This window comes from Monodelphis domestica, chromosome 4 (genome assembly GCF_027887165.1).
Source record: "Monodelphis domestica isolate mMonDom1 chromosome 4, mMonDom1.pri, whole genome shotgun sequence".
Lineage (NCBI taxonomy): Eukaryota > Metazoa > Chordata > Mammalia > Didelphimorphia > Didelphidae > Monodelphis > Monodelphis domestica.
In genome coordinates, this window is record NC_077230.1 from 13,410,961 (window position 1) to 13,427,415 (window position 16,455).

A 16,455-nucleotide genomic window follows, 5' to 3' on the forward strand; every position below is an offset into this window, starting at 1 on the left:
AGCAGAGTGGGCACTGATAACTATGGCAAAGGCAGACTCAGTATAGTCCTTTAAATATTATAATCTAGAATTCTTTGGCTTTCTCCACTGCATTCATTGGTAATTTGAAAACTTCTCTGAAAGTTCTTCTTGAAACTTCTTGAAAACTTTTTTGACCATAAGGAGGAAGTGCCCACTTACTTCCTACAAAAGAAGAGGTGATATGAGGAAAAAGGAGGGAAAGGTAGGGAAAGGAAAGGAAGGTAGCTGGGGGTCCCCCTGAGGGGTAAGGAAACTGACCAGGAATCTTTGTAGGTAAGCTAGGGGGCAGATTAAATCAGGCTAGACTCCAGGGAAAGTTAGGTAGATTTATTTAGGGTTAGGAAGAGAAAGTTTAAGAAAGCCAGGGAAAGTTAGATCTCTGGTAGCTAGGCAGGGATCAAAGCTCTCCACCTAGGTTAGGGGAAAAAAGGCGCCAAAACCAGCACTTCTTTCCTCTTTTATTTTCCCTCTGATAGCTCCCATCTCTCAGGGCTTCAAAACACACAGAGGGTAATGCCTCAGAGGCCTCTAATGAGTAAAGATTTTTATCCTCTTCCCATTGGGCGCCAAAGAAGGGATAGGTACTGACTGATGGACCAAACCCTAATTGGGTGGTGGTACAGGGAAATTCTCTGAAATCCTTGATGAGATTTGTTGACAAGGCAGAGGAGTCATCATCTTAGCCGAAATCTTGATGTTTCTGCTCCTGTTCATGGTGACCTCTTTAGACTGAGAGACTCACTGTTGTGATAAAGAATGAATGCTTTGCAACAAACTGAGTGGTGCATAAGTCAGAGTGAGTGATTTATATCCCCTTCCCAACCAATAAATCTGAATTTTTTATGTTTCCTCTTGTTCTTTCCTCACCAAAATTCCTTTCATAACACTGTGAAACTGTAAAGACTTGTCATCAATTAATACACTGATCAGATTGTTTAGATTTGAGACCTAGTCCTTCCAAGTGTTTAAGATGGAGGTTGGAAAGGGGGACGCAAAATGTAGGATTTCTGATCTTTTTTCTCTCATAATCAGTTACTCCTCTGTGGACCTATTACATTGTTTGATTTGTTTTATTTTATTTTTACTACGATTTAATCTTAATTTTCTTCCTCCATTTTTGACTATATCAAACTTCTTGTATCTTTCCCTCCCAGCTCTGCTTCTTTGACTTTTTAGACTTTGACACTGTGTCACAGCAGCTATCTTCCCCTGAAACTTCCCCTAGCTCTTGGGGTCTGCTTCCACTTTAAAATATCCCTCTCCAAGGCTGGCCAAGAGTTTCATCTTCAACTTCCATTTTGGAGAGGGGCCCAGACTGGCCAATTTTCATTTCTGTCTTTCTTTCTTTCTGGCTTTCTGACACATACATCTTCCCATCTTCCCCTGTCCACCATTGGAATGTAATGAGAATTGTGCTTTCTTTCTCTGTGCTTATAGTTGTATCCCTCACACTCAGCACACATTGTGCTTAAAAAAAAAAAAAAAGCTTATCTCTTTTTATCCCTTTTATCCCTTATCTCAGACATCTATAGACTAGTACCCTGAAGTCATTTAAGTGGGCAAAGGTCCTCTTGATGTTACTGTTCAGCTGTGTCTGACTCTGTGACCCTTTTTGTTGTTGGGTTTTTTTTTTTGGCAAGGAAACTGAAGTGGTTTGCCATTTCCTTCTCCAATTCATTTTACAAATGAGGAAGCTATCCTAACAGGGTTTAAGATTTGCCCAGTTAGTGAGCACCTGAGACCAGATTTGAACTCAGATAGTTGTCTTCTTTGACTCCCGGTCCAGCACTCTGTACATGATGGCATCTTAAAGTATTGGGGATTAAGGCACAATATCCTAACCCTCTCTCCCTCTAGGCAGGCTAGGTTCACTTTTTCCTTAAAAGGTACTGAAATTGCCCTTGAGATTTGATTATTCCAGAAGACCAAGACTCAAGTCATTAATGCAGCAACAGGTCACTTGGGTACAAATCAGGCCAGACATGCGAAACCCCTCTTTGAGGCTTCAGAGTAGACAAAAAGCATGAGCAAAACAAGGAATCTGCTTAACTAAGTCAATACTGAATGATCATACCTTCATTGCTCTAATGTCTTTTTCCTGCTCTCAATAAATAAATCATCTTTTGTTAACTGTTAGAATTTTGAATGCCTTATTTCATTTCATTTTCAGACCTGACTGGCTTGTATAAGAGTCAGATTATTATACTCATGTATTATTACCCACTTGGCCTTCCCCATGTGAATTGTAAGGTCCACCTATTTGGAGGACTGTGGCTCTCACTGAGTAGTTTCTTTAGTGCTTCAGGTACATTCAGCACAATGCTATTGGTTTGCAAGAGAATCTGGGGACAGGGATTGTAATTTGCCTCTCTTTGTATCCCCAGTTTAACAGAGTTTGGCACACAGTAGGTTAATAAATATTCATTTTTTGTGTATGTACATGACTATCCTTTTCTGTCAGAATCTAAGTGAACCCTTTAAATAGGCACAGAGGCTCAGTCTAGGGCATTAGTCCCTCTCTTTCATTTGCGAATTGCTGACTAAAGCTGATATGGGGCAGGCAACCCTCGGTCATCCGTTTTCTCCAGAGACACCAGGACACTGAGCCTCATGTGTCAATAGTAGGGAAGCCCTTTCCCCTTAGGCCCACTAGAACCATAACTCAGCAGCTGAACATTTTTATATAGGACTTCCCTACACTGAGTGGCACAGTGGATAAACTCATGGATCTGGAGAAAAGAAAACCTGAATTCATATCCAGCCTTGGCTGGTTACAACTGTGTGATGCTGAGCAGATCACAACTCTGTAAAATGGGGAATAATAAAATAGCACTTCTCCCCCAGGGAGATTGTGAGGTCAAAATGAGATAATATTTGCAAAACATTTTGAAAACTATAAAGCACAATATAAATACTACATATTCTTTATTTTTTATTCACCAAAGAGAACAAGGGCTAAGAACCCGAAACTCATGTTTCAGTGATAGGGAATTCTTCTCATGTCTGAGATATGAGCCACTGACTGACCAGTACGAGAATCAGGTCTCTTAGGTTCAACATCTGTATGCTGGTGGAAGAGAGTTTTTCCTCTATCATAGTCAAGGTGAGATGCAAATCCTTAGCAAAACACATTTTATTACATGTTATATTACAATACTATAATACATATTCCATAATGTTCATTCCTATATTACAATTTGTTCAGCCCTTCCACAACATTTGTCTATACAATTTGTTTCTCTTATTTTTATAAATAATCCTCACATCAATTATTTTGTACAGGTTTTTTTTGTGTTTTTTTTTCTGTCAATAGCCTCTTTACAATATAAAATGTTTAGGACTGGAGAATCAGAGTATGATAAAAATTGTAACTTTTCTTGAATAATTGTGTATTGCTTTCCAAAATGGTTATACTAATTCACAGCTGAACCAATGAATTGGTATTACTGTCTTCTCAAAATTACTACACTATTTCCAACTTTTACTACCTCTGTCTATTTTATAGGACTACAATGTTACTTCAAAGTGGTTTTAATTTGTGTCCCTTTTGAGTATTAGAAAATTTGAACACTTTAAAAAATGGACGATGATAGTTTCTTCTTTTGAATTTGAATATGTCAGATTTTTATCAGAGAAGTTTTTTTGGTCTGTGCTTTTTCTTATCTTATTAACTTTATTTCTATTGTTTCTATAGTATTTTCTATGATTAGTTATGAATCCTTTCACCATTTACAGTTATGAAATACAATCTATTTTATTCACTTATGTGGAAAGGAAAACTGAAGCAAGTTTTGGACTTTCTGCCACTCAGGTGGAACAAACAGCAGTTGGAATGTTAGAGAGAAGATATTGACAAGAATGATAGTTGGTGGGGGGAAGGATGACTGGGAGAGTGATAGTTGATCTCAAGGTCTCTTTCCTAGTCCTCGGACTGGAAGGAGCCTCTCTCCCTGTCTCTGGATGGAAGTAACTCTTTTCCTGGATTTTCCCAACTGTGTGCTCTACCTGGATTCCTATGATTGTGTCATCAAACAAAAGGATTTAAGGGGAACGGTTTGAACTGTAAGGGTCAGTCTTTAGGGATGTCAGCCCAAAGAAATAGACCCAACCAGCTCTGAAGATCAGAACCTTTTCTTCCTCTCGCTGTCTACTGCTAAAGACTTTTAACTTAAGAAAACTATCATAGATTAGTTTAGACAGGAATAAAAGAAACCCTCCACCAGCCTGTGAGGCCTGGCCTCAGCATAAAAGCTTAGAGAGACTCAAACCCAATCTAGGGAAATCTGATTCCCTCTTCCCTGATACCTCCCCAATCCAAACTTGTTATTAAATTCATCCTACGTTAAATAACCCTCAATCAGAAAAGAGGACTATCATTTCAGGGTAACATAGAGGGAGCTGAACTTAAGTACAGCCATTCAACCATAAATAGTCCTTATCTGAACCCTGCTGGGCGACCTTTGTGTGTGGGGAGGCTTGTCCCTCAGGAGGGTCCATGCTTACCTGCTCTGGGGTATCTATTACATTTAAAAATTTAAGTTGTTCATCCATTTGGAATTTATTGTGTAAGAAGCTGGTCTGAATCAATTCTTTTCCCCAATAGTTCTTACTGAATAGTGAATTCTTTCCCCAGGTTTTCTTGAGTTCATCCAATATGGAAATACTTTCATGTCTTGCTTACATAATCTATTTTGTTTTTTCTTCCTTCCCATACTTGGTATCAGCTGACAGGTCAATACACTACTAGGAAAATCCAGTTGGGCTGCTGTGCTATCTTCCTGGCACCAGGTCCTGTACTCTATCCACTGTGCCATCTAGCATCACTTTAAATTAAGCTCTTACCTGATTTCAGAAAGAACTGGAAAGACCTATGTGAACTGATGCAGAGTGATGTGGGAACAACATGAGATTAGGGGCTTCCTTTCCAGCAAGCCTTTGGAATTCCCAATGCACCCCAGTTTGCAAGGTCTCTTGGAAATCATAATTTTGAAATTGCCAGTTTTCTCATAGCCTTAGCATGAGAAAAACAAATACTGTATATCTGGCCAAGAATATAATGTTAATACAGGAGTTCTGTGAGAATATATAGAACTGGGTCATACATTGATATGTTGACATGTTTAACTACCTGTGATTTATTATCCTTTAGAAAACACTGCTTAGAGTCACTAAGGTAATCTATTGTTTCCATCTTGTAAATCATTACTAACTATTGCCCCTGCAAAAGGCTTACCTAATCCCTTAGCCTAAGTCATTTTTCCTATAAAGTATGTACCCCAAATCAATAAACTTTGTCATCGCCCAGCAAGAGGATGTCTTTGTGTCTGATCTGTCAGTTTGGTGGCTCGGCTCTCCTGTAATCCCAGAATCATTTCTCTCAACCTAGTTGAGGACCCATGAGCTATTTGGAGAGCCAGACTTTACAGAGTTAAATAAGCAGAACCAGGAGAACATTATATACAGTAACTAAAATATTGTGGGCCAATCAAATGTGATAGACTTTGCTACTAACAGCAGCACAATGATCAAGGACAATTCTGAGGGACTTATGAAAAAAGAATGCTATCAACCTCCAGAGAAGGAACTGGAGTAGGAATGTAGATAAAAACAAATGATTTATCACATGTTTATTTGGGTATGTGATTTAGGATTTTGGTTTTATAAAATTATTCTCTTACAAAAATGAATAATGTGGAAATTTAAAAAAAGTTAAGTTCCTACCAGCCTAAATACCTGGCATCTCTTCCTTAACTTAACAGCTACCATTTATGAAGGACTTTATGATGTTTGCAAATCTCTACATAATATTATTTCTTTTTCTTTTTCCCCCCGATTTTAAACATTGTTTTTATTTGGTTAATTTCAGACATTATTCATTGAATAAAAAAATCATTTTCTTTTCCTCCCTCCCTTCCCATCACCCCTCCCATAGCTGACGCATGATTCCACTGGGTATCACATGTGTTCTTGATCCAAACCCATTTCCATGTTGTTGGTATTTGCGCTAGGATGTTCATTTAGAGTCTATATCCCCAATCATATCTCCTTGGTCCCTGTAGTCAAGCAGTTGCCTTTCTTTGGAGTTTTTGTTCCCACAGTTTGTCCTCTGCTTGTGGATAGTGTTTTTTCTTGTAGATCCCTGCAGGTTGTTCAGGGACATTGCATTGACATTAATGGAGAAGTCCATTACATTTGATTGTACCACAGTGTACAATGTTCTCCTGCTTCTGCTCCTCTCACTCTGCATCACTTCCTGGAGGTTGTTCCAGTCACATGGAATTCCTCCACTTTATTATTCCTCTGAGCACAATAGTATTCCATCACCAATGTATACCACAATTTATTCAGCCATTCCCCAATTGAAGGGCATCCCATCATTTTCCAGTTTTTTGACACCACAAAGAGGGCAGATATGAATATTCTTGTACAAGTCTTTTTCCTTATTATCTCTTTGGGGTACAAACCCAGCAGTGGTATGGCTGGATGAAAAGTTAGGCAGTCTTTTAGTGCCCTTTGGAGATAGTTCCAAACTGGCCTCCAGAATGGTTGGATCAATTCACAACTCCACCAGCAATGAATTAATGACCCGACTTTGCCACATCCCCTCCAACATTCATTACTTTCCATAGCTGTCATGTTAGTCAATCTGTTAGGTGTGAGGTGGTACTTCAGAGTTGTTTTGATTTGCATCTCTCTGATTATCAGAGATTTAGAACACTTTTTCATGAGCTTATTAATAGTTTTGATTTCTTTAACTGAAAACTTTCTATTCATGTCCCTTGCCCATTTATCGATTGGAGAATGACTTGATTTTTTTGTACAATTGATTTAGCTCTTTGTAAATTTGAGTAATTAAACCTTTGTCAGAGGTTTTCGTTATGAAGATTGTTTCCCAATTTGTTGCTTCCCTTCTGATTTTGGTTACATTGGTTTTGTTTGTACAAAAACTTTTTAATTTGATGTAGTCAAAATTATTTATTTTACATTTTGTGACTCTTTCTAAGTCATGCTTGGTTTTAAAATCTTTCCCTTCCCAAAGGTCTGACATGTATACCATTCTGTGTTCACCTAATTTACTTATTGTTTCCTTCTTTACGTTCAAGTCATTCACCCATTCTGAGTTTATCTTGGTGTAGGGTGTGAGATGTTGATCCAAACCTAATCTCTCCCACACTGTCTTCCAGTTTTCCCAGCAGTTTTTATCAAATAATGAATTTTTGTCCCCAAAGCTTGGGTCTTTGGGTTTGTCATAGACTGTCTTGCTGAGGTCACTTACTCCAAGTCTATTCCACTGATCCTCCTTTCTGTCTTTTAGCTAGTACAAATTGTTTTGATGACCACTGCTTTATACTATAGTTTGAGATCTGGGACTGCAAGGCCACCTTCCTTTGTATTTTTTTTTTCATTATTTCCCTGGATATCCTTGATCTTTTGTTCTTCCAAATGAACTTTGTTATGGTTTTTTCCAGTTCAGTAAAAAAGGTTTTTGGAAGTTCAATGGGTATGCCACTAAATAGATAGATAAATTTGAGTAGGATGGTCATTTTTATTATATTAGCTCATCCTACCCATGAGCAGTTAATGTTTTTCCAATTGCTCAAATCTAGTTTTAGTTGTGTGGAAAGTGTTTTGTGGTTGTGTTCATATAGTCCCGTGTTTGTCTTGGCAGATAGATTTCTAAGTATTTTATATTGTTTAAGGTGATTTTGAATGGAATTTCTTTCTAATTCCTGCTGCTGAGATGTGTTGGAGATATATAGAAATGCTGATGACTTATGTGGGTTTATTTTGTATCCTGCAACTTTGCTAAAGTTGTTGACTATTTCCACTAGCTTTTTAGTTGATTCTCTAGGATTCTTTAAGTAGACCATCATGTCATCCACAATGAGTGATAGCTTGGTCTCCTCGTTGCCTATTTTAATACCTTCAATTTCTTTTGCTTCTCTAATTGCTACTGCTAGTGTTTCTAGTACAATGTTAAATAATAAAAGTGATTATGGGCATCCTTGTTTCACTCCTGATCTTATTGGGAAGGCTTCTAGTTTATCCCTATTGCAGATGATGTTGGCTGATGGTTTTCGATATATACTGTTTACTATTTTTAGGAAAGTCCCTTCTATTCCTATGCTTTCCAGTGTTTTCAATAGGAATGGGTGTTGTATTTTGTCAAAGGCTTTTTCCGCATTTATTGAGATAATCATGTGATTTTTGTTGGTTTGCTTGTCGATATGGTCAATTATGTGGATGGTTTTCCTGATATTGAACCATCCTTGCATTCCTGGTATAAAGTGAACCACCTGATCAAAGTGAATAACCCTAGTTAGTGATGACTTGCTGGAGTCTTTTTGCTAGTATCCTGTTTAAGATTTTTGCATCTATGTTCATTAAGCAGAGTGGTCTGTAGTTTTCTTTCTCCATTTTTGGTCTGCCTGGCTTTAGGATCAGTACCATATTTGTGTTGTAAAATGAATTTGGTAGAACTCCCTCTTTGCTTATTGTGTCAAATAGTTTGTATAGTATTGGAATTAGCTGTTCTTTGAATGTTTGCTAGAATTCACTTGTGAATCCATCAGACCCTGGGGATTTTTTCTTTGGGAGTTCTTTGATGGCCTGTTCAATTTCTTTTTCTGATATGGGATTATTTAAGAATTCTATTTCTTCTTCTGTTAACCTAGGCAATTTATATTTTTGTTAATATTCATCCATATCACCTAGATTGGCATATTTATTGCCATATAATTGGGCAAAATAGTTTTTAATGATTGCCTTAATTTCCTCTTCATTGGAGGTGAGTTCTCCCTTTTCATCCCTAATACTGTTAATTTGAGTTTCTTCTTTCCTCTTTTTTATTAGATTGACCAATATTTTGTCTATTTTGTTTGTTTTGTCAAAATACCAGCTTCTAGTCCCATTTATTAATTCAATAGTTCCATAGAGTGTTATTTCTTTTGATCCTCACAACAACTCTGGAAGCTAGGGGCTATTATTATCTCCATTTTATAGATGAGTAAAATACAACAACAGGAGTTAAGTGACTTAAGCAGGATCCTAAGTGTTTGAGGCAGGATTCAAAAACAGATCTTCCTGACTCAAGGGTTGCCACTCTATCTACTGTACCATCCAGCTAGTTGCCTACACATTTGCTGGCAATCAGTAAAGATAATTGCAGATTAAGGATCAAAATGGTGCATGGGGACCAAGAGAAGACATCCAAAAATCTATACTGGTTATCTAGGTTAGATAGGTTAGATAGATAGATAGGTATCTATCTATCCTGGGGGCACTTGGAGATAATCAGTTTAATTTTCTGGATCTTAAGCAGTATAGAATGAAGCTGGATGAGGCTTAGAGGGAAACAGGAGTAGCATAAGCCTAGAACTACTAAATATTAAAGCTGGAAAGGATTTAGAAACCATCTAGCCAAGAACTTTTCATTTTATACATGTGGAAACTGAGTTGTAGAGTGTTACTCCATTAAGAAAGTGAGGGCAGCTAAGGTGAGGTGATAGAAAGCAGTAGCTAAAACTAATAACTGAGGTTAAGAGTTATTCTCACCAGCCTCTCTCCTATGCTAGGGCTACCTGTAGGCACCAGAAAAAAATGGAGGAGAAACAAAACTTCTATGCTAGTGATCATTAGGTTGGTCAGTTCCACTGTATGTATAAGTGCTGGAACTGGAATCCAGGAATTTTTGTTGCTGTATGTTCAGTTGCTAGTGTCTAACTCTTTGTGACCCTTTTTGGGGTTTTCTTGGCAAAGAAACTGAAATGGTTTGCCATTTCCTTCTCCTGTTCATTTTACAGATGAGGAAACTGAGGCAAACAGAGTGAAATGACACTTACTTGCTACAAGGAATCAGGAAGATACAACTTGGAAATCTGGCCTGAGACAATTATTAGGTATATGACTCTGAGCAAGTTACTTCCCTGTCGGTGTAAAGTTTCCTCATCTGTAAAATTAAGATAAGAATAGCAACTACTTCCAAGATTGGTGTAAGGATGAAATGAGATATATATATTTTTTTTTTCTTTATTTTTTAAAATTCAATTTAATTTTAAAAAATTTCCCCATAGTTTTATGATTCTTTTTGTCTACCTCCTTTGCCCTCCCCCTCCTAGAGTTGACAAGTAATTCCACTGGATTATACATATATTATCACTCAAAACCCATTTCCATATTATTCATTTTTGTAATAATCTTTTAAAATCAAAACTCAAAATCATATACCCATATAAAAAGTGATAAATTCTCTGATTTCTTCTGGATTTCTATTCCAACAGTTCTTTCTCTAGATGTGGATAGCATTCTTTTTCAAAATGAGATTTTTTTATAGGACTTTGCAAACCTCAAAGTGCTATATAAATGCTAGTTATTATTATTATTAGCTATTCAAGGAAGAGATAGTGAACCTGCTGAATTTTCTTCTTAATGGAGCAGTTTAGACATGGATTTCTGTTCTTCCAGAATGTGTTCAGTATTCCTGAAAAAGTCATGGTGGGCGGTGTGGCAGGCTGCCCAAAGTCTAGGCATAAAGAACAGTAAAGGCTGTGGTAGTGAGGGAGCTGCTTCATGAAGCCATGAAAAGCCACATCTTTTAGTCATTTTCTGTTCACTCAGTTGTCCCTTGGTTGGAGGTTATAGGAACTTGATGTAGACCATTTCTTCATTTATCTATCAAAACCAGCTAGTGCCCTGTCAATCTAGGGACTACATTAAAAAATACCTTTTTAAAAGAAAATCTTACCTTCTGTCTTAGAATCAATACTTAGTATTGGATAGAAGGCAGAAGAGTAGTAAGGGCTAGGCAGTTAGGGTTAAGTGACTTGCCCAGGATCACACAAATAGGAAGCAAGTGTCCAAGGGCATATTTGAACCCAGGATTTCTCATCTCCAGGCCTGGCTCTCTATCCACTGAGCCACCTCACTGTCCCCTCAAAATCTTGTTTTTAATCTTGAATCCAAATCAGGTAACTACTTAAAAAGGCAGGAACCATGCTCCCTAACACCATCTCATTTGATTTGCGGACCAACAAAATACTTAGGGAGGCTCTGGGGCAGCACTAATTCCACCTCCTCATAATTGCACAATCTAGTCAAAACACCTTTGCCTTTATATGGATGATCTTTGCTGTAGTTTATAAAAACAGAATACACCTGGACTGAAGGCTGGACCTCCCAATGCTTCTCTGCCTTGGTGAGTTGAATTGTAATATTCAAAATTAATATTATGTCAATGTAACATGCTAAATGTAATATTAGTTTAAAAAAGATTGTTGTGGTTGCCATTTAGAAAATAATTAACCCTTCAATCACAAGGATAGTAACTTTCAACAATTTAATTTTAATGTGAATATAATCTAAGAAAGAAATAACGGAGGGAAAGAAATAGAAAAATATTTTCTCCTACCACCCTAATATTACCAGCCCACAAGAGTATCTTCCACCCTAGCCACCAATTTCAAATCACAGAAAGCTCACCAGCCAAAGACCTTCAGAGAAGTACTTCCTCTTCTCTACCTTTTCATTTTTTATAGTCTTCTTTCTGCACATCACTTCCTTTCCCTCTGCACTGATCTATCACATCTCAGGAACCAATCAAAAGTCTCTGTTTGGAGTATCCAGCCAAGCTAATGGGCTGGTTTGGATGAGCAGAAAGTTCATGACCCCTGGGAGGAAGGGGGTCCCTTTACACAGAATAAACTCCTTTTAACTGTCACTTTCTGAGTTTGCTTCATTTAATGGGGGGTGGGAGGGAGGGGAAGACCTGAAAGATTTTTTTTAACACAACATTCCATAAAGATTTATAGGATACCTACTATGTGCCAGACACTATAAAGATGACCTCCACACAAATAAATATAACACAAAACAGAGAAGAGGTGCATGAGGGATATTAACAAATTGTTATGACATTTCAGAGGAAGAGATTTGATAGGGATCTGGCATCTATGAAAACTTCATGAAATTGGGCAGTATTTAAGCTTGGAAGGAGAAGCATTTTCAAATAAGCAAGGATTTTTAATTAGGGGAAGGAGGTAATCTCAAGAATAGGGAACAGGTGGAGGAATCTACTAGAAAAACCACTATCCACATTCAGAGGAAAAACTGTGGGAGTAGAAACACAGAAGAAAAACAACTGCTTAAATACATGGGTGGAGGGGGATATGATTGGGGATGTAGACTCTAAATGATCATCCTAGTGCAAACATCAATAACATAGAAATAGGTTCTGATCAAGGACACAAGGAATACCCAGTGGAATTGCGTGTTGGCTGCGGGAAGGGGGGGTGGAGGGGAGGGAGGGAGGGAAATAATGTGATTATTGTAACCAAGGAATAATGTTCTAAATAAATTAATTAAAAAAAAAGAATAGGGAACAGGGTGAGCAAAGTCAAAGAAGGGCATTTTCCTAAGATTACAAAGAAAATCAGAAATGCAATTAAAACTTTTCTTCCTAACTTTCCCATAATTTTCTCTTTGAGTCAAAATCAAATACATTGAAAAATATTATAAACTGGTGTTTAACAGTAGCTCAACTTTTTTCATTCTATAATAATCACACACAACAGTTTCTCACTGGTTTTTCAAAACAAACCCGAGAGAGGTAGGCAATGTAAGTAACAATTAAATTATTTACTCTTATAAAAATTACACACATTTTATCACTCACACGTTGAATTAAGTAGAAAAATATAAATTAACAAAACACTATTCATATTATAAGAAGATCAAAAATAAAAATAAACCTAGTAAAAACTTGCTTGGAAAACAACTTAGCATTTTGTACAACATAATTTGGATTTTATTGCATTGAGGATTTTTTCCCTGTAGAATAGCATAGTTTTAGTTAGGGTTTCAGAGACTCTTGATTGCATTCAGTCCTTCAGATTTTTACTTAGTTACTTATTTGGTGAGCACCATATAGATTAAAAAGTATGCTGGCAAAAAAGAAATCTCAAAACTGTCCTTTTTGTTTTCTATTAATAACCTACTGGGTGGGAAATGACCATAATGCAGGATTTTCTGCCAAAACATCATTTCAAATTAAAACCAATTCAGCTACAGAAAATTCTGGAGTCAGAGTTTGATCTGATGGCCCAACTCTGTATTTCACTCTCTTGTCTTCCTTTGGATGAGATGTGACAAACATTCTGATTGCTGTGACCATCTAGCTGTTTTTTTCTCCAGAAAGTAGGGATTGTTGCAATTCTTCTTTTGAATAGTTACATGGACCCGTTGTATCATGCTCAGTGTTTTCAGATAATTTTATGATACTTAATTTATCAAAGGATTCACTCTCACTGGAAGGTACTGGTGAGAGAAATGAAATTCTGTAGGGATGCTGTTCCAAATACTGTTGAGGAAAAAGAAAAAAAAAGAGAAAAGTCACGCCATATCCATTCCTTTTTGAAATGAAGGCTTATTAAGATTACAATCAGAAAAGTTTATCTGGAAATAATGAGGTCTGTTAATTAATAATTAATTTGTTCAATCAGTTGCTAATGTGATCTCAGATAAATCTCACACACAAAATGTCCACTCCTTTGAAAGTCCAAGATATTTTTGGCCTGATTAGGACACTGCTCATTAACATTCAGGGTATTAGATATGGTGGAGAGGCTGGCTACTCACTGGACCCTGATTCAGGAGATCCAGATCTACTGGTTAGGACCTTGACTGGCTTCCTAGCCTTGGACAAATCACCTGATTATTCTAAGCCTTAGTTTCTTTATTTGTGAAATGAATAGGTCTCTTCTACTAGTCAATGCTTTGTATATAGAAACATCTAGAAAACAATCTTAAAACTTCTCAAGTTTTTGCCTTTCAGTTATTTCTTTAATTTTCTAGAAGACCACTTGTCTACCTCTCTGGCTGTCCTCATCAGCTTGGAGGAGATGGAATTTGGTATCTTCCTGGAATGGTAAGGAGTATGGTAAGGAGAATGGACAGGAGTAAGGACTCCCAGCCTGCATCTGCAGGTGCAGCCACTGCCTCAAAGTGGCTCTTGGAGTGGGGAGAAGGGGAGAGGAACTAGTGCTTGCCTCCTGTGGCAGCACCTGCTAGAGTCCCTGCTGAACCTGTGGCATCACAGTAGGGAGGATTTCCTTTGTGCACTCACAACAAATCCTCTTGCATCTGGGGGAGGGGGACGATGGCTACCTTCCTCACACAGTTCAATCTTGCAGTTCTACTTGGTTAACTTAGTTGTAGAAGTCTACACTTAGCAGGGGAGCTTACAGTCCATTCATCCCTCAAGCTTTCCGCCAGATAGTTGGCTTTGAGCCCCCTCCCTATAAGGTTCATTCCTTTATTAGGTTTTCTCTAAGCAATAAGCACCTACTAGCTGTCTATCCAGGGACTGGAACTACAACGGAAAAACAAAGACAATCCCTGCTGTGTATGTAAGAAATGAAGCCTCTTAGAGATCAATTATTGTTTCCATCCCTAAACATTTCCCTTAGTTTTGGTTATGTATGAGTGTGCTCTTAGACAATGACCAATATGAAAATGTGTTTTGTATGACAATAAAACATTTAAAAATAAAGGGAGATCAAACTAAAAAATTAAACTAAAGAATAAAAATTTCCCCTAGAAGGCTTCATGTTTGAGCATATCATTTCTCCCTCAAAATCCTTTTGTTGTTTTTCACTTGTGTCCTGACTCTTTGGGACCTCATTTGGGATTTTCTTGGCAGAGATCTTGGAGTGGTTTGCCATATCCTTCTCCAGTTCATTTTACACATAAGGAAACTGAGGCGAACAGGGTTAAGTGACTTTCCTGAGGTCACATAGCTGGTAATTATCTGAGGTCAGATTTGAATTCATGAAGATGATCACTTAGCTGCCCAAATCCTTAGCAGTTCCCAAATTTCCTAATACTGTCAATATTGCCATCACCATTCATATCTTCTAAGCAACATTGCAGTTATCTTTTTCAGTGCCACATCTTGTCATGCTATCTCTTTCTCCACAGACATTTTCCTTTTTCTTTACACTTAAAAATTTTTTTTTTTAACCCTTACTTTCCATCTTGGAGTCAATATTGACTCCAAGGCAGAAGAGCATTAAGGGCTAGGCAATGGGGGTCAAGTGACTTGCCCAGGGTCACACAGCTGGGAAGTGTCTGAGGCCAGATTTGAACCCAGGATCTCCCATCTCTAGGCCTGGCTTTCAATCCACTGAGATACCCAGCTGCCCCCTTTTCTTTACACTTTTACAGCATTTACCTCATTGGTGTGTTCTAATAGTCCTATGTGCCTAGGCTGCTTGCCCTCTCTTTTGTCCTTTTCCATCTCTCTCCTTTTGTAGTTCCCTTACATGAAATGGAATTCTTTTCTTCAAAGAGAATCCTTTACATCGTTCTTAACTTGTTTGTCTCAGTTCTTCATCTGTAAAATGAGCTGGAAAAGCAAATGGCAAACCATTCTAGTATTTTTTCTTGGAAAACCCCAAATGTGATCATGAAAAGTCAGATGTGGCTGAAAGGATTGAACAATAACAAGTACTATTCTAGCTTCTGCTAGCATCTCAGACCAGGTACATCTTCTTGGCTTCTTCCTCTCTCAGGAAATGACTAATTTCTTCTTCTTCTTTTTTTTTCCCCTTTATTAACCTTACCTTCCACCTTAGAATCAATATGGACAGAAGAGTGGTAAGGGCTAGGCAACTGGGGTTAGGAAGTGTCTGAGGCCAGACTTGAAACCGGGATCTCCAGCCTCTAAGGCTGGCTCTCTAGCCCCAGAGCTGCCCCATGGATTTCTTTTAAGAGAAGCTCACTTACTCTACTATGTTTGAAGCTAGATTGCACTAACCTTCAATTCCTCTAAGCATTTTCTGACTCCTTGTCTATATGCCAAGAGTTTATGACTGTCACGGATTTGGGGTTATTCTGCTGGAATGTAGCCTGTCTCCTGATTTAAAATTGAAGTATCGTGAAAGGCAGAGACTGTGTCCTTGGTCTCTGCCATATGAACATTGCTTTTTATGAGGGGGAATAAGTACACTCTTCTTCAGCTAACTGCAGGCAATGCTTGGGTAATACAGTACAGAAGGTTGCACAGTCAGTTGGTCTTACAAGAGGGCAGAATTGTTTGTGGTTTCATTTGAGAAGCAGCAGAAAAACATTATTTCCTCATTCCACCACTATACAGTTACTCCTTGGAGCTAAGCATTTTCTTATTTAGACTTCTTTAAAAAAATGTAAGTACTTCTGGGAGGTCATTAAGAATGATGAATACCTTAAGATGAATTAATTTAGCACATCACTCCCCACTAGGGCAACTGGACATTGGAGCAAAGAGGGAGCCATTGAAAGAGGGTGAGGAAAAAGGGAAGTGAAGATTTTTGGAAGACGAATTGCCTATTTCATAATTTTGCCTGGTGTTGACGTTGGATATAGATTTTGATGATTTATAATTTAATGATTTATGATTTC

At 37.8% G+C, this 16,455-nt stretch overlaps 1 protein-coding gene across 1 annotated transcript in view; it reads right to left on the reverse strand.

Annotated features, from left to right (window-relative positions):
- Nucleotides 1-11,342: 11,342 nt before the first annotated feature.
- The window catches only part of IL10RB (interleukin 10 receptor subunit beta), a 64,816-nt gene continuing 59,703 nt past the window's right edge, over nucleotides 11,343-16,455 (reverse strand). Inside the window, exon 7 of the mRNA XM_007493270.3 lies at nucleotides 11,343-13,375. Coding sequence (XP_007493332.2) covers nucleotides 13,190-13,375 — 186 coding nt within the window. The 3' untranslated portion in view covers nucleotides 11,343-13,189. The remainder of the gene's footprint in view (nucleotides 13,376-16,455) is intronic.